This window comes from Lepisma saccharinum, chromosome 1, assembly GCF_977018435.1.
Source record: "Lepisma saccharinum chromosome 1, izLepSacc3.1, whole genome shotgun sequence".
NCBI classification, from domain to species: Eukaryota; Metazoa; Arthropoda; class Insecta; order Zygentoma; family Lepismatidae; genus Lepisma; species Lepisma saccharinum.
The window spans coordinates 106,862,142-106,885,132 of NC_139229.1; the positions used below are offsets into that span (position 1 = coordinate 106,862,142).

Here is a 22,991-nt window from a genome sequence, read left to right on the forward strand (position 1 = left end):
GTATTCTATATATTGTACATTTTGAAAATTTGTGCGTTCTATATATTGATTTTCTGTATGTGAAAGGTGGATTAAAAGAATTAGAATAATAAAATTCACAATTCAAATTTAGACTAATATGTTTTAAACCCCTTTTACAGCACTAAATGGTATTGCAATAGTTCTATGTGGATATGTTTATTCCAACTTGGAGTGTTTGTGTTGCCCAATTTTCCATGTATGATATTTTCTGGAATAAAAATAATAGGCAATCCAAATACACAGACAATAATGACCACGCTATGATCTAGCATTTGCACAGTAGTGTTTAACTTTTTTAGGACAGCTGGTTCAAAAAAAAAAAAGCAAGAAAAAATGAAACCAGCACAGTGTGGCAGCAATTAAAACATAATTTTTCAAAACCTACAGATAATATATAAGTTAGTCTTTTTCATTCGTTTGTATACATACTTAAAGGACCAAACAAAATATTCATTGTTGCTATTTTTAAGAAATGAATTTTGAAAATGTTACCTTTTTCCAAAAAAATATGCAATGTTATTTAAAATATAACATAGGAATGGGATATTACTTTCAAACAATGTTTCTTGCTGATGCATTTTAATTTTACATGTGATAAAGATGAAAATGAACAAAAATGAACAAAAAATGTTCTCAACAAATTTTCTGTTTTTGCATATGCAATATCTTATGTAAATATTGTTATTTGAAAATGAATATTTACCTTGCAAGTTCTGTAAATGGGTCATTCCATATCAAATCAAAAAATAAAAAAATATTTTTGAACCTTTAAGATTCAGATTTCTAAGATTTGATTTTTGCTTTAGTTTACTTCGCTTTTGTGGCCCTTTGGGCTAATTTGCGATTATGGGGATGAGTGATGATATGATGAAATTGATGAATGGACACTCACAAACATCCATGTCCAGGCTGCGATTCGAACCCGGGACCCCTTGCTTCATAGCACGATGTGCTAACTACTCTGCCACTAGGGCTAGCGTCCCAATCCAATTCTTAAGAATTTTTATTTATTTATTGTACCTATTAAGAGATAAAAAACTTCCAAATGTCAGATTTTTTGGGCTCTTATTTTTTCTAGTTACTGACATCCAAGAAAGCAAAAATCCCAAAATTTAATGACATTTTGAAATCTTTACTGTAGAGCAAAAACTAGTTAACCTACAGAGCTCAAATTGGTGTCATTCTCTTCCGTTTTTAATGAGCTTTAATTTGCTATATGACTATTACACTATGTGGAAGAAAGTCATTGGACACCCCGGTTTCAACTCTGAAACGAACTCCTCATGGAAAAGAGAGTACAGATGGGTATATACCGTGCGTCCATTTCGATCTGCAGCCGAGAGATCGGGAGAAGCGTGGCGTGCGGCACTGACAGAGATGCCGACATTTGCGGCCTGAAATGCCCGCTTATTTTTATGGACATATGCAGACATTTATATAAATATTGCAAAACGAGCACTAACCTGTGTTATAAGAGTATGGTTTTAATTTTAGTAGCTTAGTGACTGTATGTGCCGATGATTTTGACATGCCCACCTCTTGTGAAACACGGCGTAGAGGTTTGTTTGGAGAACGTTCTAACGCTGCACCAATATGATCGAGTTTTGCTTCGGTTAGAATCCGTCGTTTTTGCTTAGGTGTTTTAAAATTTAACGATACAGTTTCTCGTAATTTAAGTACAAATTACCTACACACGTTTCGACACAAGTTTGTTTTCACGTAGGTACGTGTCATACATAAAAAAATCTTTGTTCTATCGTGAATCTTGCGGCTGGCATTCCAATCGTCTCACTGACACGTCACACATACACACTACAATAACACAAACAAGTAACTGCAAGTAACCAAGAATAACACTCTTGCGCACAGTACGAAATTAACACGCTCTTGGTTTACATTGCTCGCCACTATATTTACAACTCTGTCTTCATCTAGTCGCGAAGGAACAAAAAACTCGAGCTCGGAGATTTCGGATTGCAAGGAAGCTCACGAACACTATTGACTTTTAACGGTTTCTTCTACAGCGTAATCTTGATACAGTGTTGCACATTCAAAACCTCCAAACGATCCCCATCGGCACAAAACTCTTTCAAGGATATAAACTTAAGCAGGACGTTACTGGTCAAAACTATGATTAAAATGTTTTATTATCTGTGGCTCTTAACATCGTTTCTAAAGCGTATTTATTTGTGCATATAAGAGCAGAACTTGGATGAATTACAGAAGAACTTTTGCGTGTTATAACACAGGTTAGTGATCGTTTTGCAATATTTATATAAATGTCAGCATATGTCTATAAAAATAAGCGGGCATTACAGGTCGCAAATGTCGGCATCTCCGTCAGCGCCGCCCGCCACGCTTCTCCCGATCTCTCGGCTGCAGATCGAAATGAACGCACTGTATATGGCAGCAGGAGGCTTCTCAGATCATTCGCTGATAAAATGGCGGACAGGAAAGAGCTCAGCATGTTTGAAAGAGGGATCATAGTAGGCTGCTCCATAGAAGGCTTGAGTGTACGTAGCATAGCTGATTACCGACAGGTCCCTAAATCAACTGTAACCTTTGTCATCAAGTGGTGGAAGGAAAAGGGACACTGCAGCAATGCACCACGAAGTGGAAGACCCACGAAATTGGACGACCGGGACAGGAGAGTGGTGAAGAGGGAGATTCTGAAAAACAAGACTGCAGAAGAGTTTCAAAGTGCGACCAATTTGACTGTTTCGAGCAAGACACTTCGCAAGGAGGCCCAGCACTCAGTTATCATGGTCGAGCCGCTGCACACAAACCCCTGATAACAAAAAACAATAAACGGCAGAGACTACGCTGGTGTAAAGAGCAGAGAAACTGGACGGTGGAGCAATGGCGGAAGGTCCTATGGAGAGATGAACCAAGCTTCACACTGTTTCAATCAGATGGGAGAGTTTTGGTATGGCGATTACCCGGAGAACGTCTGTTACCCGAGTGTGTAGTGCCCACAGTGAAATATGGTGGTGGCGGCATCATGTTCTGGGGTTCTTTCAGCTGGCATGGCGTGGGTCCACTGGTACCGGTGTATGGCCACATGACGTCTGCGTCCTATGAAGATATTCTCGACAACTCCATGCTCCCCACGTTGTGGTGTTTCTATGGAAACGAAGAATGTGTGTTCCAGGACGATAATGCGACTTGTCATGTTTCCAGGGGTACCATGGAGTGGTATGCAGTAAATAATGTCACCTGACTTGATTGGCCTGATCAGAGCCCTGACCTCAACCCTATCGAACATCTATGCGACGAACTGGAGCGCCGATTTAGGTCGCGATCGCCTCGCCCTTCTACACTTCCAGGGTTGGTGACTGCACTACAGGAGGAATGGCGGAATATTCCATTATGTGTACTACAAGGCCTTGTGGCCAGTTTATCACAACGAGTGGCTACTGTTATCGCTGCCAAAGGTGGACCGACCTCCTATTGATTGCAAGAAAACTGATGGTATCCGCTGACATGTGGTGTCCAATGACTTTCTTCCACATAGTGTATTTGAATATTTGTAATTTTTCAAAAACTCTGAGACTGTTTTTTGAAAATCTCAAAAACACCCCTTTTAATTTTTTGAAAAAAAAGTTTTGATTCGTTGGTTGGTTAATTTGGTGTTTTAAGTCCACTTTATGCACAGTAAGTCTAATTGGAACTGGACCTACAGTTTAAAGTGGGATTCAAACCACTATATGCCTCCACTGATTACATGGCAACGACACTACCACTGTGCCATCGGAGAGACCTAATATATGTTTTGAAGATATCAATTGACTATTTGTGTGCAAAATCTCATGATGGGACAGCAATAGGTTCCTACAGAAATTCATTTTCTTGTGTTATAATGTACGTGAAATTTGCTAAATATGTTGACTTCCATGTTAAAACCATAACTATAAGTTGAGTGGTTTATGTTGAAGCCTTCACATTAATCTATTTTAAAATTTTTGGACCACAAATAATATGAAAATAACTAAAATTTATCAGTCTTAATATCAGGCAAGCAAATTGAAAAACGTATATATTTGTGTTTACATTTTATAATGCAAATACAAGGTCTTAATATTGAAAAATATATGAACGTAATATTCATTTTGATGAAACACAGACCATACATTAGTATAATAACAATTAAATTTAATTAATTCACTTTAAAAGCATCACTTTGAGAGAATAAAACACAGCTACTTCACTCAGCATTTCACAAAAGACAACTGACTGAAGATTGCAATAAAGAATTGTTGATGTTCACCGAGGTATACAGAGTGTAGCAGTGATAGATCAATTGCTCTCGCATCTCTAATTGGAGTACTTATTGTCTTGTCGAAGGGACATGTCATAAGTGACACTCTTTTTCAAGTGCCTCTCACCCTATGCTACGATAAGCTGGCAGACTGAAAGGAGCTACTCAGCAACTTTCAACGAACTGAAGGGTTTCAGGTAGGGGTTGCCACTAGGGCTGTGCGACATTTCGATATAGAGTCGATATTTTTAAAATATCGGAGCACGTTATCGTAAAAATATCGACGTTGATACTTTTTTTCGATATACCGATATCAATCAAATTTTAAATTTGTCAGTATTAAAATACATGTTGGTCTGTACATGCATTCTGTTGCACTTGACAGTACTTAGCAACAGCAAACAGTACAAAAAACAGCACAGGATTCGTATTCATCCCTGCTCCATTTCTCCATCACCTCACGGTCCTGTTGTTCCTCACTTCTCCCTACTCACATTCACCAGGGAGTAAAAGCAGGATGGAAATCATAGCCTTTTCCTTTGATAAGTTTTGATAAGAGAAAAGAATGTTCGAGGCATGGCAGTGTGAAACTCTAAGAAATCTCTGAGAAAGCCACTTATTGGTGGTGTATCACTATTGAAAGAGATTATTGTATGCTGGTTTCTTAGGACTTGGAAAAATTATTATCTTGCATTAACAGCATTAAAAATAAGAATAAAAAAGTTTAAACTTGCACGATCTTGGAAGTTGATGCCACTCGCAAACCCACATCCACTTTCACATCTGATTGGGACAGCAATAAACTGTTCTCATATCTTGTGCAAGGGTCAATGACCTTGAGGGGGAGAAAAGAACACATGCTACTTTGGAAATGGATGGCCCGCTTTATAAATATTATTTTTCTACATAATCTCCATCTACGTCTACAACCTTACGCTGTGAGAAATAAAGGCATGAACTCCTTTCGTGTACCAGCTCATGTATCCACCACTAAGAATTCAATTAGAGCTCATTGTTTGTAATGTGTGTCACTCACAGATGGCAAGTTCACGGACCACTACTGTGGAGTTATCTGTTAGACAACCATGTACTCACACACATGTGGCCATTAAATTTCAATGTTGCTATCCTTCCATTTGCACACTGCTCTCTTCATTCCGGAATGAGAAAAAATGTGGGGCATTACTTTCTGAGCAACCCTCCAAAATCTGGATAACTCACTTTGGTGAAACAACAGAATTTAATTTTGGCCAACATATGTGTTTCATCCTTCCAATAATCTACATGTTTGGTATGTGCATGCAGACCAGTAAAGTTGTAATGTTACTGTACCCTAGGTAAACTTCTACACATATCGTGCTAATATGTGAGGTGTCAAATTCTAAGTACAAGCAATCACAGGGTAGGTCCTGCCAGAACGGATCCCATCGCCACTGTTTTTCTGGCTTTCATGACCAGAACCTGCTACTTCTTGAAGTAGCTTCCAAATTGTCCTCACGACACTGGGTCAAAGGATGAAATTCTGGGGGCACATACCGGGAATCGAACCCGGGACCGCATGCATCAAAGGCAAGAGCGCTAACCACTTGGCTATGTGGGAGTCTTGTACTTGTATATAGTAGACACTAAATTCTTTGTAACTGAAATAATAGTCATCTTGTGATAATGAAATACAAATCAAATTACATTCCTTCTATGGTATAATTTTTACTTTTTCTCTTCTCCACTTTTGTTCTCTAGCTACAACATATACAAATGATGGAAAAGTGCACTCTACCTATATGTTATGAATTGTAATTAACAAATACAACTCAACAAACAAAAGTATATTTAAAAAAAGACCTCTGTTCCAAAGAATCCTATACATTCCAGGAAGATGCTGTAGCAATGAAGATACTTGCAAACAACATTGAATCATACACCAAGTAAACATATATTAAATTTGAAGAAAGAAAAAAAAGCTAAAATAAGAAAAGTTACTTACACTCGAAGGGTCACCATGCCCAATTTGTAGTTACGAGCTTTGGTCAGTTTTTCACAAAAAGCAAGAATTAAGTTCTCCGACCTATCTACAGGAATCTGGAATAAAATAAAAATATTATTAAAAATGTAGATATACTCTTAGAGTAAAAAAAAAAAATGCAGTAACATGTTATGTGAATGTTTAAAATTATGCATCATCATAAGTATAGTTCAAATCACAAACCCTGACACCTTCTGTAAACAAAACCACCTGCATGCAGAAAGCATTGCAAACTCATAGAAGTAAAATAATCCACACGAAAATCCAGCGTTGTTACAGGATTCATTACGTAAAGTAAAACAATGGCAAATTTGTAGTATGGGATACGCTGCCGCAAATGACGTCTCACTTTAAACCCAATGCTCTTTCTTTTTTTTCCTTATTGCTTCACCTTTATGGTTAACTCTTTGCACCAGTAATCATTTCCCATAAATTTGGCTTCTTTCTTTGAATATATTTTACTTGCATTTTTTAGACAAAATGATATAACATGGTAATGTATATTTCTAAGGTTTGATATAGATAGGAGTGTATTTGAAATTTGTTTGTACATTTTATGTAAATTGTATCTTATGTAAATAAAATATATAATGGGCATAAACAGCCATATGCATTGCTGTAAGTCCAATAAATATATTGATGATGATCAAAACAAGACAAAAAGTTCGTCAATTTATTGCGGTTGGAAACTTTGACAAGCATCCTAATAACGATTCATGTTCCGCCAAATATAGTGCACTTCGTAAAATAACTTGGTGACATGGCAAGGCAAGATAAGTGTGAACATTTTGTAGTAATATAACTTTCAATGAGCTTAGAGATTTGTGTACATAATGATATTTTATAACATTGGTTATTTTCTAAAAATAATCATGTGAACAGAAAGGAAGTAGTGCAACTTAGTAATATTGCCTGACTTAGCCTTAGAAAAATAACATGCCGAGTTCTATGCGTGAGGGAAAGTCTCCGTGTTCTCCGAGTTTGTTTTCAAAACACCAGCAAGGACAGCCTTTGAAAAGGGGTGAGAAACAGATTCTACTCAATATTTATGTAACGTTCTGTCAGTAGTATCCTGAGAAACTAGTAAATGAAGTGGTTAAGTTGGTATCCCAGTGCAGTGGTGTGTCAGTGTCTGCAGTTTTAAGGGTTATGAAAGAGAGAATGACCGGGAGAGTAACAATGTATGCGGCTGCATATTCGTCTGATGTTTTGAGAACGGGTTCTCACATTCAGAGGCTCTTATATAAAATGAATAGGTGCGGTGAACTATGAGTGTAACAGCAGATGATTGCGGTCATGGATCAGCTGACGCGGAGTGATACATCGAATCGGTGAGACCGTTTGTTTACAGAAGGTCTCAGGGATGGTGATTTAGACCTTAGTTATATGTTAGTTCTCTCCTCTGATTTAAACAATAGGCATATAACCTTTTTCAGTTATTTTATGCCACTTGTGGCTAGATGCAATGATTAGGCTGAATGAGCATTAGATGGAATTGATGAAGGGTCACTCGCAAAGAACATATATGTTGATGTTGAACTCAAACCCAGGAACCTAAGTGGTGAGACTGAAAGGGAGTCTCCAGGATCACTCAGCAACCCAACATTGTTGAGTAGCAAGAACCCTGGCGCTTGATACCTGGTTGTTGAGATGGAGCGACCGCGGATTCACTCAATATAAAATTCCCTCGCTACCTGCAGTCAACTGTTGTCTGCAAGTCTGTGGTCATCTGCTAGTTGCAACATGATACAGCGGAACTAAGATGCGTGGAGTAAAAAGTATATACTTGCAAGTTTGATTATGTAGCCCAAGCACACCTTTAGGTCATGCATCCGATAGACTTCAATAGTAATAACTTTTTCGCCACTATATTCTCGGAGAATGAGTTATCGGTCAACGGATAATTATGCACTGGCTTCAACTGAGGTATATTTAAAAATTCCAACCAAATAACGCAGTTAAAGAAAGTAATGAACCCAGGTACTGTTCACAACATTAAGTTTTTTTGGCAAAACGGGTGAGCATGCTCATGCAAACAAGTGTCCAGCTTCAGGTCGAGAGTACCTTTTATCTCGCTACCTAAGTTCCGAGTTCGAGTTCAGGTACTATAGGCATGGATGTTATTTGACTGATTTAATTTATTTTACTTTGCATTTTTGCCATTTTTGACTAATCGCGAAGATGAGGATGAGTGATGACATGATGAAGGAACACTCACAAGGAACAGCATGCCCGGGCCAGGATTCGAACCAGGGACCCCGGCATCATAGCATGATGTGTTAACCACTCCGGGATGTTATTTGTGAATGTTCGTTCTTCAAGTACGTGTCCAGCTTCATTTTGCAAGAAAGATTGGCATCAAGTATCGAGGCTATTTCCTGTGTGAAATACATATTGTTCAAGTGAGCGTGATATCAAGAAATGCACCGTTTAAGAGAAGTGTGAAATTTGATAATCCATTGGAATGTGGGTGTTATTACAATAACTTAAACGATGATCATGCAAAATTAATCATAAAGACAACTAACAATACTGTGACATATTCATGTACAAACGCCAGTTCGTATGTGTTTATTTATATTGCTTTAATTTACAGGTCAATATTTGCTACTATGTTGAGCAATCCTGGAGGTGTCCAAAGTCAACCAGTTATAGCCCGACACATATATCTCTGCCGTGCGATGCGCGATACAACTCAAGAAGCAGTGTTGCTAATGGAGCAGATAGAAAAATCGCTGCAGTGTGCCGATGCACAGCTGTTAAGTACAAGAAAATTAGAGGATTCAGCTCTACCTAACGTTGAGTTTTAAACGTCATGCATTATACCAGGACTAGGATAAATATGTACAAACAAGTGGCTTTGTATGTACATACATATGGACTAACCCATACGTAAAATTACCCAAAATGTTGCAAAGAAGACTTCTTGATAGTGATTCCTTATTTGAGTGATTTCAAGCAAAATAAAAATTCATTAATTTCCATTGCATTAATGCATTGGTGGCGTTCTAACTGTTCACTCCCAATAAACCAGTCTACAATGGTACGGAACTGCAACGACAGATAATATACGACCAACACTACCACTGCCTTGAGAACTAATAACATGCGAATGTGTTAAGCCTCGACAAATGGAGCACAACACTACTCCTCAAGCAGTATTTTTGATCGGCGACAGTCGGTTGCCTTTGTTGTACATTTACAAACGATGCCGGCTTCAACAACATTAACAAGTACATATACTGCCAACCAGATGATAAGCTGCGCAGATTTTTCTTTTGCTATGAACTTGTCACCCATCAAAGCATTGCAATTTTAACACAGAAAACAATATGCATCACATTAAGCAGCAAAAATGACAGCCTCCTCTACGCAATTCCTACAAGAACACGTTTAGGAACTCCAATCGCAGCCACTGCTCTCTTGCCACAATTCTTTATTGGGATGCTAACACCTTGACTGGCTACCTCCTTCATGAACTCGTGCACGTTGCTTAGAATCTCCCGAGTTTGGCTAGGCAAGGTTTTTGATTTCAACTTGACAGTACTGGAGGCATTATGGAATTTAACGTTCATTAACAAACACACACTTTCACATACACACACGCAAACAACGTCAAACTGGTCAAATACTTAAAATAATATTATGGCACTTTCAATCCAACAAAACTCACCACCACTTTGTCTTTCTCCTTCAGTGATAGAAATAGTGCTTCCTTAATACAGTTTGCAACACTAGTTACTAGTTAGCCAATGAAAATGCAATGTGTAAATGAAGCAACCATTACGTCATGCTATATTCCCACATTAACGTCCCTGTCGAATGGTGTGAACTGCGAGCTGGAGGGCTATTCAATTGTTTTAAATTATGTTTGCGAGAGTGTGTCCAAGAATGGAATGACATATTGGCAACAATGGCAAAGGTTGGCGAGCAGGGTAGAACACATGATGCTAAGAGGGAGGGAGACGAAACTAAAATTGAGATCTGCACCACAGCAAAGATAGCTGGGTCGGCAAGGTAAGATAAAGTTCACCGTGCACTTTGTACCATGCTATGAGTCATACATAGGGGGATGTGGGGGTAGGACCCCACACAGTTTTCGTTCTCGGCTATTTTGGAGGTAATGTGGTCAGCACCATGCTTCAATTGCACCCCCCTCCCCCGTACCAATTTCATTTGAGACTGGGTGAGCCCCAGAGCTACTTTATGGTGGGACATTACCGGAAAAATTCCAACCTTAGTTCACCCACCCCAGGAATCAAACCTGAGTCTCCAGAACAGCAGATGCCCAATTGGCTAGATCTACGTGGCTCAACTTCATACATAAAAATGGTAATTAAGTAAGTTGCTAAAAAAAAAAAAAAAAAAACAATTTTCAGAGAAATTTACATTTAACACAATCATCATTCTTTACACTCCTTTCTACATAGCTTCCACATTTATTTAAATCAAATACCAACTTATTCAATGAGGCTGTGGAGTCAGCCACTTCAGCATTTACACCTTGGTATCATGTTGTTGAAGATATACTGCCATGGAAGCAACTTCAATCATTCTCTGATTGTGTGCTGATTTCTAAAAGTGATGTAGAAGGGTAAGAATACATTCGGAATATAGGAAATGTGTGTGGATGTAAGCAAGTTTGAAATCTGGATAATTTTAAAGTTGCTGGCATTATTATTTTGTACGAAATGCTTTTTCTTTGGACACTGAAAAAGTGCGTGTGTGTATGTGAAAGTGTGTGTTTGTTAATGAAAGACCCAAATGTTAACCACTGTAATGGTTCTGAATGTTTAACAATTTTTCACAAGTTTTATAGGACTGTTAGGAAGTACTTTAGAATATTGTGAACCATTGTAGGAGAAATATTGAAGCTTGACGAAACTACAGAACAGTTAGAAGATTCTCTAAGTATATGTTACTGAAGAAATTATGATTTCAAATGTAATTTATGTGAGCAGGCACTCTTGGTTTCCTTTCAACTCAGACACAAGTTATTCTGGATTTTCATAAAGTGAAGTAAAAGTAAAGTGCTCCCCTGTGCTTAGCACCACGCCATGAAGACGTATACGGGGTGATGTGATCAGCATCATGCCCCTGACCACCTTTACCCCCCAGGGTTTCCCCCAGGTACCCATATTATTCAACACTGGGTGGGCACCGGAGCCGCTTCCAACGTTAGAAATATTCCCGGATTTGAACCAGCCGGGTATCGAACCCGGGACCTTTAGCATGGTAGTCAGATGCGTTACTGACTGAGCCACCGCGGCCACCTGGATTTTCATAAGAGGCTCAAATGGGGTTTCTCAATCAAGACTAGATATTAAAGCAGTTAGAGGTGTTATTTTAATGATGAGCGCCCAAAACCTAACAATCAAAACATTTAAAAATGAAATACCCCACATATGCAAAGTAGATGGCAGCAGCAGGGCATATCCAAGATGATAGTAAACAAATGGCTGCTCTCAAAACAAAGGACCATACAGGAGTATATGGAAGGGGAAATAGTTTTCCAAAAAAAACATGCAGCAAGTAATCACTAAGACTGCAAAGTATGGTTTTTTAATAGACATAATTAGAAATCTAACAATGAACAAAAAAAAAAATCCTGTGCAACAGGATAAATTCGGAATTAAACAATTGCAACTTGGGTCCCCCACCTTACCTTCTCACATAAGCATGTATGATCTGGACAGGAAAAAAAAACATTCTATGCAAAAGATGGTACGTACTCAGATAACTTTTTCAGTGTGTGTTCTTGAGCTGTTTAAAATTGTGTATGTAAAAGGATGATGGAATTGCACAACAAACTTTTTTAAACGAAAGAAAAGAGAACAGTCCTTAAAAATTGCAAGGACATCAATAAAATATTAACCACCTGTTTTACGAAAATTTTCACTCACCCCACAGAAAATTGTTAAGGAAAAAGAACAACTTCTCAGGTATGTTCACATGACATCACAAATTTGACAGCAAATGTCAAACAAACATACATAAATATGTCAATTAATTACACACATGCAGACAATCATAACCATAGCTGTGCAGTGGAAATATTCACAAAAATAATATATTCAGTTAAGTATAATAATGACTTACCATTACTAACATAGAAACAATCCCATTAAGAATGCTCTCTATTTCTGCCTCATTCCCTTCCTTAAAGCAAGCTTCACAAACCCCAATAATTTTGTGTAGATCATCCTCTATTCCTTTTGGAGACTTTTCTTCTGATATTTCAGCTCCCAAACTTTTAAAATGTACACGAAATTCCTGAGCCTGAAATGGAAAGAAAAACATTGTCAACATATTCCCAAGGGCCTCTCCAATTGCATAGTGGTACTGCTGTAACCTTTGTGGAGGCACATAGTGGTTTGGATCCCACTTAAAATCCAGGTCTAGTCCTGATTAGCCCATCTGTGCATAAATTGGACTTACAGAACAAACAAAAACCATACACCAAAATTTTCCAGATTCAAATAGACTTCACGATTCACTTGTGAAAGGAAGTGATACATCTAACTTAGTAAAAAGAGATAAAATAGTGAAAGCTGAAGATATTATCTTACCTCTTCTTCCTTTTCTTCACGTTATGAGTTTTTGTTTTAAGTCACCTGTATGCACAGATAGGCTAATCAGGACTGTACAAGCTAGGATAGTTATCCCAGACAAATGCCTATGAAGTTTTTCTGTTGTTAGAAAGATAGTTAGTTACCAGTACCAATAAGGTATTACGTGAAATACTTGTGCAGGAAATAGCAATGGAGGAGTCTGATGTAAAATTGTACAGGAAATAGCAATGGAGGAGTTTGATGTAAAATTTTACACACATGTGGAAAGAGTTATTTCAACAAATAATGCACCGACAACATAAGTGTCTATCAACATTTGTATATTTTCTCTATCCCACAAATTCCTATGTGTAACTGTACATATCTCCGTTATTTATGTTTTCCTAACACTGGAACCAGTTTTATATTATGTCAACAGAGTGAGTATATCAACCAGATGGTGAAGCTAGCTTTTGAGCTATTTGCACCAGATTTTAAACTGTGCATGTGCGTGATCTACAACCTGGCCTGCTACACGAAAGTGTGCATTCTTTAGTTGTTGATGTGCACCAAGCTTACGTTGGTTGCATTTATTTTCGAGTAGGAGACAAGTACATTTTTCTGCATGCCAGAGTTGAAAAAATACTGTGAGGTGTTCTGACGCAGACTGGTGCTGCTAATATGCCACATGTCATAAGTATGAACGGGTATTACAAGCCTAAATGCTTTCGTTGTTAGGTTAGGAAGGTCGTTTAGGGCTGTTAGCATTAAAATTGCTTCTGTAAATATATCCCAACACCTAATCATATCATTTCTGTTTTAAGCACCTTCTGTTATTCTAACTAACTGGTGACAGTACTAGTGGCACCCATTTTAATTTAAATTAACTTCTTAGTTCAGCAACACTGCTCATTAATATAACAAAATAAGATAACATACAATGTTATGGCATGATTCAGGTAATTACTCTTGCTGCTGTTCCCAGCACCTGGTGAAAATATGCTACCTTTCGGGTTTGGAGCCTTTCACACTTGCCAGCTTAGCACAGGGGTAGATACATGAGATACCTCGGGGCAATTAAACCTGAACAACAACATTAAAGGTTGAGAAAGGAAGCACCATATTTTCCCACTACAGAAGACTAAACAGTCATATATTCTGAAAAACACGTTCCATATACAATCCACACACTTAATCAATTCTTTACAATTTCAATCTAGAGTTTCGTGTTTCCAAATTTTCTTCTATGAAATTATTTTACAGGCTTCTTCTTTAGCAACCTTTTATATATGTATATATATGGATTTCTTCTTTGGCTACAGGCTTCTTCTTCTGTAGTAACCTTCTATATTTATATATGGATATCTTCTTTGGCTACAAGCTTCTCCTTTGACTACATGCTTCTTCTTCTTTGACTACAGACTCCTTCTGTAGCATCCTTCTATATACATATATGGATTTCTTCTTTTGGCTACAAGCTTCTTCCTTGACTACAGGTTTCTTCTTTGACTACAGGCTGCTTCTTCTGTAGCAACCTTCTATATTTATATATGGATTTCTTCTTTGGCTACAAGCTGCTTCTTCTTTGACTACAGGCTTCTTCTTCTGTAGCAACCTTCTATATTAATATATGGATTTCTTGCTATGATTTAACAATATGGGGAGTTCATTTGATTACTTTCATATTTGAGATACTCACTAATTTTGGCCTCCTAATGATGAATCTCAAGTTGAAACTTGGCGCTGGCGTATAGAAATTGCGAAATTATGTGCAATTATTAACGGTACGATTGTCGATACACTATCATGTAGCCATATTTGATGATGTGAACAATTGAAGATCGGTATTTGTTACGCTGTCTACAGCATTGCGACATTGTTCATTTGTCAATTGGAGATCATTGATCGTGGAAGAATGGAGGAGGGAAGGAGTGAAAAGATTGTTAATGTGGTGCAATTATTTACAGTGACGATGAGGGAGAAGAGGTTGTGGAATGTGGCTTCGAATAGAGGTAAGTTTGGCAATGGTGCGGTTCCTAGAGTGTTGTGCCAAAAGTTATACCAGTTGCATGGAGCGTTTATTTGTATGTGAGAAAATGGCATGTTGCATAGTGTCGATTGTATGTTTGTTGAACGAATCATTGACAGTAAGGATAGCTTACGTTAATTTTCAGTAACAGATATATATCCAATTTGTTTCAAATTCGGTATACTTACTAATAATGGTCTTGTAATCATGAATGTGCAGTTGCAATTTGGCGCTCATTTGGTGGCAGGCGACTCCGGCAAATTTCTACCATGCCCTTAAAAAGGGACTCTATAGTGAAGGCCGGGTAGCCGGAGCATAGCATACCGGAGGCAGGGCCGCGGTAACGGTAATGGGCAGTAGGTCAATTATTCCAGGAGCGGAGCTCGGAATCAGTGGAAAATTTGGACTCAAAAATTTAAAACTGCAATAGCCTATCTTAAATTTAAACGGCTATACATTCGTAAATACTTCTTTCCGCACATTAGATTATTGTTCAGGGGTGTATAGCTATATTTTTTTTAGGTATTCGAAACAGAAAATTTTCCGATAAATAACGAGCAATTGTGCCGATCGCAGACCACTTAATTTCAGTTATTTTGCAATTTGTACGCATGAGCGCCAAATTTTAACTGTGATTCGTGATTAGGAGGGCAAAATTAGTGAGTATGTCGAATTTGAAACAAATTGGAGAAACTCCCGGTATTGTAAAATCGCTCCAATTTCTTCTTTGGCTACAAGCTTCTATTTACATAAATTTCTTCTTATATATGCATATACATGGACAAACTTCTTCTTCTTCTTATATACAACTAATGAATCATCACATCTGCTGATGACTATTCACTTTATTTTCATGGACATGTCTCCCTTCTATTTGCTTGCTACCAGATCATGGGTCTCCTGAGTTACTCCCACCTACATCCTTGTATAAGTCTTTAGGGGCATTAGACAAATCCAGCCGTTGAAGCTTAAACTTATTCTCTTCCTTTTCCAGATCATATACAAGACCTAAGGGATCTTTAACCAAAACCGGTGGTTGAATTATTTCTCCACCTTCTCAAAATGAGCTCAGAACAAGCTCCAGAACTTTATATGTTTTGGAATTGTTATCTGGTCTTGAGACCTGTTTTGTAAAAAAAATAAATAATAATAATAATAAATAAATAATAATAAATAAATAAAGTTATTTACACATCTCGATATTCACATCTAAAATGGAATTTCCCATGCCCCACATTTTACCTAGGGGTATAATTGCACAATACAGAGAATGTCTACAGTTCCTGTCCTACTTCTTATACTCACTAAATATGCAGTCCTAGTAACCTATCTGGAGTTAAGATTTGGGGGTCACGTGTAAAAATTGTACACTTACATCTATATATGTTGCAAATTACGTTCTTCATTACCGCAATCATTTTCCATACATAAACATAACAACCATGTTTGATGGCATGAACAAGTGACGTTCGGCATTCATTGGGCTGTCTACAGCATTGCCACACTGTTTCTTCGTTTCTTGCAGAGTATTAGTTGTTGCTTCGTTACTTGAAGATCATTAATCGTTGAAGCATGGCATTGCGGACTTTGATTAGAGGTAGGTTTGGCAACAGTGTTCGAGCGTTCTTCTAGAAAAATTGTGTTTTGCGCAGTGAGGTAGCTAGTGCTACAAAACTTATATTTTGTGTCAATATGGGAGCGAATTTACAATACCGGAAGTATGTCCAATTTGTTTGAAATTCGGCATACTCACTAATTTTGGCCTCGTAATCACGAATCTGCAGTTAAAATTTGGTGGTCACATCTAGAAATTCCAAAATAAGCGGGTCCGTGAACGGAGTAAACACCCTCGGTTTATGAAGGAAACAAATATTTTTTGCAATGATTAATGTTTGAAAACTATGTTTTTGCAATGATTAATGTTTGAAAACTATGTTCATGATGATCCTGAATTTTAACTATGCTTGCCTAACCTAACCTTACCGTGAATGGTTCGTGGGCCAAACATTTTTTCCTTCTTTACACGACATGCCATTTTCTCACATGCAAATCAATGGGTCACACTTATTGCACATCACTTGAGGAACTTTCACATGTCATTTGTTCTTATCTACCATGTTAGTGTATGGACAATCAGAGCAGTAATTTCTGCCCGTTATTTTGCAATTTTAAACATGGCCACCAAATTTAAACTGCAGATTCGTGATTACATCTATTGAACACAATAATGAAATAATTACCGAAGCTGCGAGGGTGTTGAATGTCCTGAATTACCACTTTGCTAATGTCGGAAAGTCAATATCGAATATATTCACAACCGATTTAACGCTCAAGGAAAATGATAGTAGCAAACAAATTGAAAACTCCAGTCAATCTAGAGAAGCCAGCTTCAATTTTACACCCGTCACACATGATGACGTACTGAAAATCCTTCAAAAACTTAATGTCAGAAAGGGTCCAGATTTCGATGGAATAAGTAATCGCATATTATATCTGCTCGCCGCATGGATTACAGAACCTCTCACTGATATAATTAATTCATCCATAAAAAGTGGAATATTTCCCAATAGCTGGAAACATGCAACTGTCACACCTATATTTAAAGAGGGGGTCCCCAACGCAATTAAATAATTATCGGCCTATTAGTGTATGGACAATCAGAGCAGTAATTTCTGCCCGTTATTTTGCAATTTTAAACATGGCCACCAAATTTAAACTGCAGATTCGTGATTACATCTATTGAACACAATAATGAAATAATTACCGAAGCTGCGAGGGTGTTGAATGTCCTGAATTACCACTTTGCTAATGTCGGAAAGTCAATATCGAATATATTCACAACCGATTTAACGCTCAAGGAAAATGATAGTAGCAAACAAATTGAAAACTCCAGTCAATCTAGAGAAGCCAGCTTCAATTTTACACCCGTCACACATGATGACGTACTGAAAATCCTTCAAAAACTTAATGTCAGAAAGGGTCCAGATTTCGATGGAATAAGTAATCGCATATTATATCTGCTCGCCGCATGGATTACAGAACCTCTCACTGATATAATTAATTCATCCATAAAAAGTGGAATATTTCCCAATAGCTGGAAACATGCAACTGTCACACCTATATTTAAAGAGGGGGTCCCCAACGCAATTAAATAATTATCGGCCTATATCGATAACTTCATCAAAAAGTCTGATTCTTGAAAAGGTAATAGATAAACAATTAGAACAATACTTACATTGAAACAACCTACTTACTAACAGACAATTCGCTTTTAGGAAAAATCACTCAACAGAATTACTCCTGCATGAACTGTGTGACAATTACTTTTGTCACCAGTCTTTTTTGTAGTTTATGTGAGTGTATTTTAGAATTTCGTAAATACTCTTAACAACTTTCTGTAGCCAGTTGTGCTTTTTGGCTTTTCTTGGATTTTCGGTTCTAGACGGCGAGGGTAGGAAAACAATAGCGAGTTGTGGAATTTTTGACACTAAGGGTGACTTTTACATGCTCAACGAATGGAACAACGTCCAAGTTGCTGACCGAGGGGGAGTTCTTTCGCAACACGTGTGAGGACTGCTCTGTTTTTTTCTTCACCCCCAAACCTCCCAAGTGGACAACGAGCCTGGAAGAAAGACCACCGTCCAGCATTTTTTTTTCTAAGCTAACGAACTGCGAGGCGGTTGATTTTTGAAGTTTCAAGATTTCCTTAAATACCCCTGGACTCCAGAGGACCGACACAGTTTACCGCCATATTCAGACCGAACACTATCTCCGCGTCACTTTGCGCGAGTTACGGAACTTTGCTTTGTTTTAACCTTTCGACCGCGTCGTGTTAATTGTCGTGAGAGTGTGATCACAGTGACAGTGCCAGGAATTGAGGCCGTGTTAATTACGTGTTTCACGTGCTCCATGTGTGTTTTTCCCTTTTTTTGTAAGGAGGGACATTGAATAAATATGGGCGGCTGAGAAAGCTACGAGAGGGACGGGACCTTCGGGTTTCCGATTACTGCTGCCATGAAGCCAAGAGAAGAAGCCACGACGCCTGCTTAAGTATACGACGCCTTAAGTCAAGAGAACCGCACCACGACGCTTGCATAACGGCGTCTGAGATGAAAGCCACGCCGCAGCGACAACTCGCATTGCCAACCCAGATGAGAGACGAAAGTACCACAACGGTGAGACGGATGTTACGCCGAGAAAAGAAGAAGAGATAGAGAAAAGAGAGAGATGAAACGACGTCCGCCCTTAGACGACCCGACGCCCTGCGTATCCCCGAATGGCCATTGAAGCCACGATCGGATGCAACGCCCCGAGCAGACAGATGGAAGCGAGGTGCTTTTTCCGCCCATCTTCGTCGCCGCGATGGAAAATAGGAAGAAAAGTGAATGTTACGTCTAAGTCGAAGAGACAGTTTTTGCCCGCCAGGAGGACAGACTGTCATAGCCACGAGTATCGTCGGGAAGCCGCAACGAGGACAGTTGACATCAGCGAGGACCACGCCGCCATTGAGTCGGTATAGTATCCTCCAGTTTTCTCTTTATGTGTGAGAGTGAGCATTTGTCCACCTACGTCGCTACTGGTTCGTCATAACACAAAGCGAGATGAAATCGAACAATGTTGCCTGCAACTACTAATTATTTAGGCCAATCAAATCAAAAGTACTATAAATCTTCATAAATTAAGAACCTATTTCGCTCACCCTTCGAAATTCTATAAATGTAAAAGACCTACTATTTGTTATTGTTTTCCTATTCTCGCGCCGAGTATTTATATGAGTAATTATATGTTTGTGTTTTTATCTTTTCGACCGTGCTCTTTGATAGATATAGGTATCAGAAAAACTAGGTACTCAATAGTATAGCTGAGTTAATCATTTTGAATATATCCTAGTTTATATTACAGTCGTTTGTATTATCAGCACTCGTGTACTTGTAATCCAGTTAATTTCCTCTTGTCATTCATTTAGTGTATGCTTATTTGCATTGTAGTGCCTCAACAATGTGTAATGTCAATTATTATTTACTTTTGTAACTATGACGCCTAGCTAATCGCGTCTCATTCGTGACAGAGTGCTGGCCGCGCTTATTTACATTGAAAGCAAGCCTAAGGGGCTAATAGAAATCTCAAATTCGAAGGTACACGGAAAATAAACCAAAGAGGCGGTTAGATATTTTATCATGTAATGGTATATTGTGTTCACCCCTGCAGCGTGTGTGTGTGAGTGCATGATAGAATGAGAGTGAGGGGATATGTAATGGTTACATTATCATTGTTGTGTTTATATTTGCCGAATACACGTATATATTCGTTATCCTACAGGTGTTCTTGATTCATTTATATGTATGTATAGATGTATATCCTCGTATGGTCGATATTTTTGGTTTTAGTCCTGAGTTTGAAGCTGCATAGCTTGTCTCCATTGACCATAAGGGTTATAGTTTTCTATTATTACAATTATTATTATTATTATTGGTATAAATGAATAACAGCACCACTTAATGCACGACGTGGCTTACCGCCGGAGGTGTAAATAACCGACCCGGTGACATGAACCTGGAATTAAACCGTTAGCTGGTGGTAGGAATCGTGTTTCCTTAACCGGAGACGCGAACCAAGGACCGACGACCGTCCAATCGGGCGGCCGCGGAACCCTGAACCTACGGACTAGCGGTAGAGTAGTTTGGCACCTCGAACTGGGGACTTCGGTCTTCCGGACGAGTGGTCAAACCCGGTTACAATTTGGCATCCCGAACAGGCACCGGTCTTCTTTTTCGCCTTCGTCGGGAGTGTAATGGTAGTAGTTTTACAAGTGCATAATATTTTTTCAGTAAGCGTTGAAATGTTTTTATACGTATTTTGCTATGTTTATTGATATCCATATTTAGTATTCGGTGTTTATGTTATCTCGGCGCGAATTTGATTAACGTAAAGGGCAATTATGTAGGCAAACATCGGCAAGGGCGATATTTCAAGGAAGTATGTTATACAGATTTAGTGGCAATTTTTTGTGTGTGCGCGTCGTTTTTATTTTCATTAGGCTTCTACAAGGTAGCAGGAAAGGACCCGTCGTGCCCTCCTCTCTGCATTTTTGATAGGTTATTGTTTGTATTGTTTTTCTGTAGTGCGTTATATATTTTTGAAGTGCAGATTTATTTTCTGACGACCTCAGGTCATAGTGAGTGTTTTAAATATCTAATGAAATTGAGAAGTGAGAAAATTATTTATCGAAAGATGAGCGAAGCACGGAATTGTGTAGTTTGCGGGATTGAAATCCCATTAGGTGAAATGGACCCGTCGAACGAAGCGCAGCCGCGCTGTAGTACTTGTGTTATTTCGTCAGGAACTCCAGGACACGGGAGCTTAGTTGTAAATACTGAATCCACGCCACCTTCTGAAGATCCGAATCAGCTGACCGTTTCCCCCCCCGGAAGATGTCGCTCCGATGGAAAAAACAGATGATGCATTGAAGAATGGCGCCGGCACCAACGACAGGATGTTCGAGATGATAAGACAGCTGATCCGGGCGGAGCATGCAGACACACAAAAGCGAATCGAACAGCTTGAGACCCGATTCCAGGAAGTGGTGCGTGTTTCGGTGGAACAAATGACTGAACGTTTTTCCACGCGCTTGCAAGACAGTGAGCAGAAACTCACCGCGGAAATCGCTCGCTTGGATTCCCGTATTGATGACCAGGACCAGCAGTTGGCAACACTGTCGCGACGGACAGACCACACGGAAGAGGAACTGGCGCTAATGAGAAAATCTTCGGCCCAGCTTGAGGTGACCTGTCACCAAAACTCGGGAGGTTTGAGAGCGCGCGTGACGAGAACAATAGGCGAGATTGATGACCATTCCCAAAGGATACAGGCCTTGGAAAAAAGAATGGACAGTTTGGACCTTTCTCACCCTCAGCGACGAGAAGCGCCCACGGCTACGAGGACAAACCCAGGTACTTCGGCCACCAGCAATAATGAGGGCCCTTCCTCTGAACTCACGAGTGTCAATGAGCCAGCTGTAAATGAGAGTTTACCCGGTTTACCCACTCGACCAGCGACCACCAGCTGCGAAGGTCATTATTCGCCACCCACAATTGCGAGGCGATCTATTTTCCCTCTTGAATATAAAACCCATTTCAAAAGATTCAACGGGGCTGATCGGGTTTTACCGTCTGCATTTTTAGAACGGTTCGAAACTACCTCAGAGGAGCTGTCCTTGAGGAATAATGAAAAGATCCTGGTTTTGCGAGGTTTAATGGAAGATCGGGCCAAAAATTGGTTTGAAACGAATGAAGGGCATTTCACATCTTATGAAGCTTTCCGGGAGATGTTCCTAGGACACTTTCAGCGGCCGATCCAAGTAGAACGGATGCTAATGGAACTACGCAACGAAAGGTACAGCCGAAACGCGGGAGTTACGTACGCCCAATATTTCTGGAAAAAATATAATGAATTCAAGGCACTGCAGCCTCAAATGACGGCTCCAGAAATAATCGCGGCGCTGATATATCATTTTCCTCAAGATGTCCGGCGTCACCTTAATGGCAGTTGTGTCTTCGACCCCGACTCGATGTCGCTGACGCTGGAGAACCTGTACCATTGCTCAGAAGAAGAAGAACGCGACAGGTCAGAGCGCTGGAATAAGCGTCCCAGACGAGAAGATGATCGTCACGGCCGGAACCGACGCCAGCGAGTTCAGATGGTGCGGCGAGGACAGCACCACGCTCCACGCGCCGATGACCAAAACTTTCACCCCTCACCACCTTCGCCACAGAGAGAACGGCGGCAGTACCAGAGAGGCAGACGTGGAGGAGAAAATATGCGTCGACCGCCGCGCGGCACAGAACAGGGTAACCGGGACGGTACCTTTCAACGAGGTCACGTACGTGATGGTTACTACCGACCCCACAGTCGATCAAGGAGCCCGCAGTCGAACCGAGGAACTGAAGATGGAAATCGGGTGCAAACAAGAAGTGTTTCTCCAACACCTGGCGTTTCCGGACTTCAGCGTTCGGGAGACCGCTCTTAGAGATTTCAAGTTTATGTTAATGGACTAGTTATATTTTTATATTTTTCTCTTGTGTCATTATTAATTTTTATATGCGTATATTC

General features: G+C 39.3%; 1 protein-coding gene across 1 annotated transcript in view; it reads right to left on the reverse strand.

Moving 5' to 3' along the window:
• eIF3m (eukaryotic translation initiation factor 3 subunit m) overlaps positions 1–22,991 on the reverse strand; it is a 43,475-nt gene that overhangs the window by 12,962 nt on the left and 7,522 nt on the right. Inside the window, exons 2-3 of the mRNA XM_083120214.1 lie at positions 12,402–12,581; positions 6,264–6,358 (exon numbers count right to left, since the gene is read on the reverse strand). Coding sequence (XP_082976340.1) covers positions 6,264–6,358; positions 12,402–12,581 — 275 coding nt within the window. The remainder of the gene's footprint in view (positions 1–6,263; positions 6,359–12,401; positions 12,582–22,991) is intronic.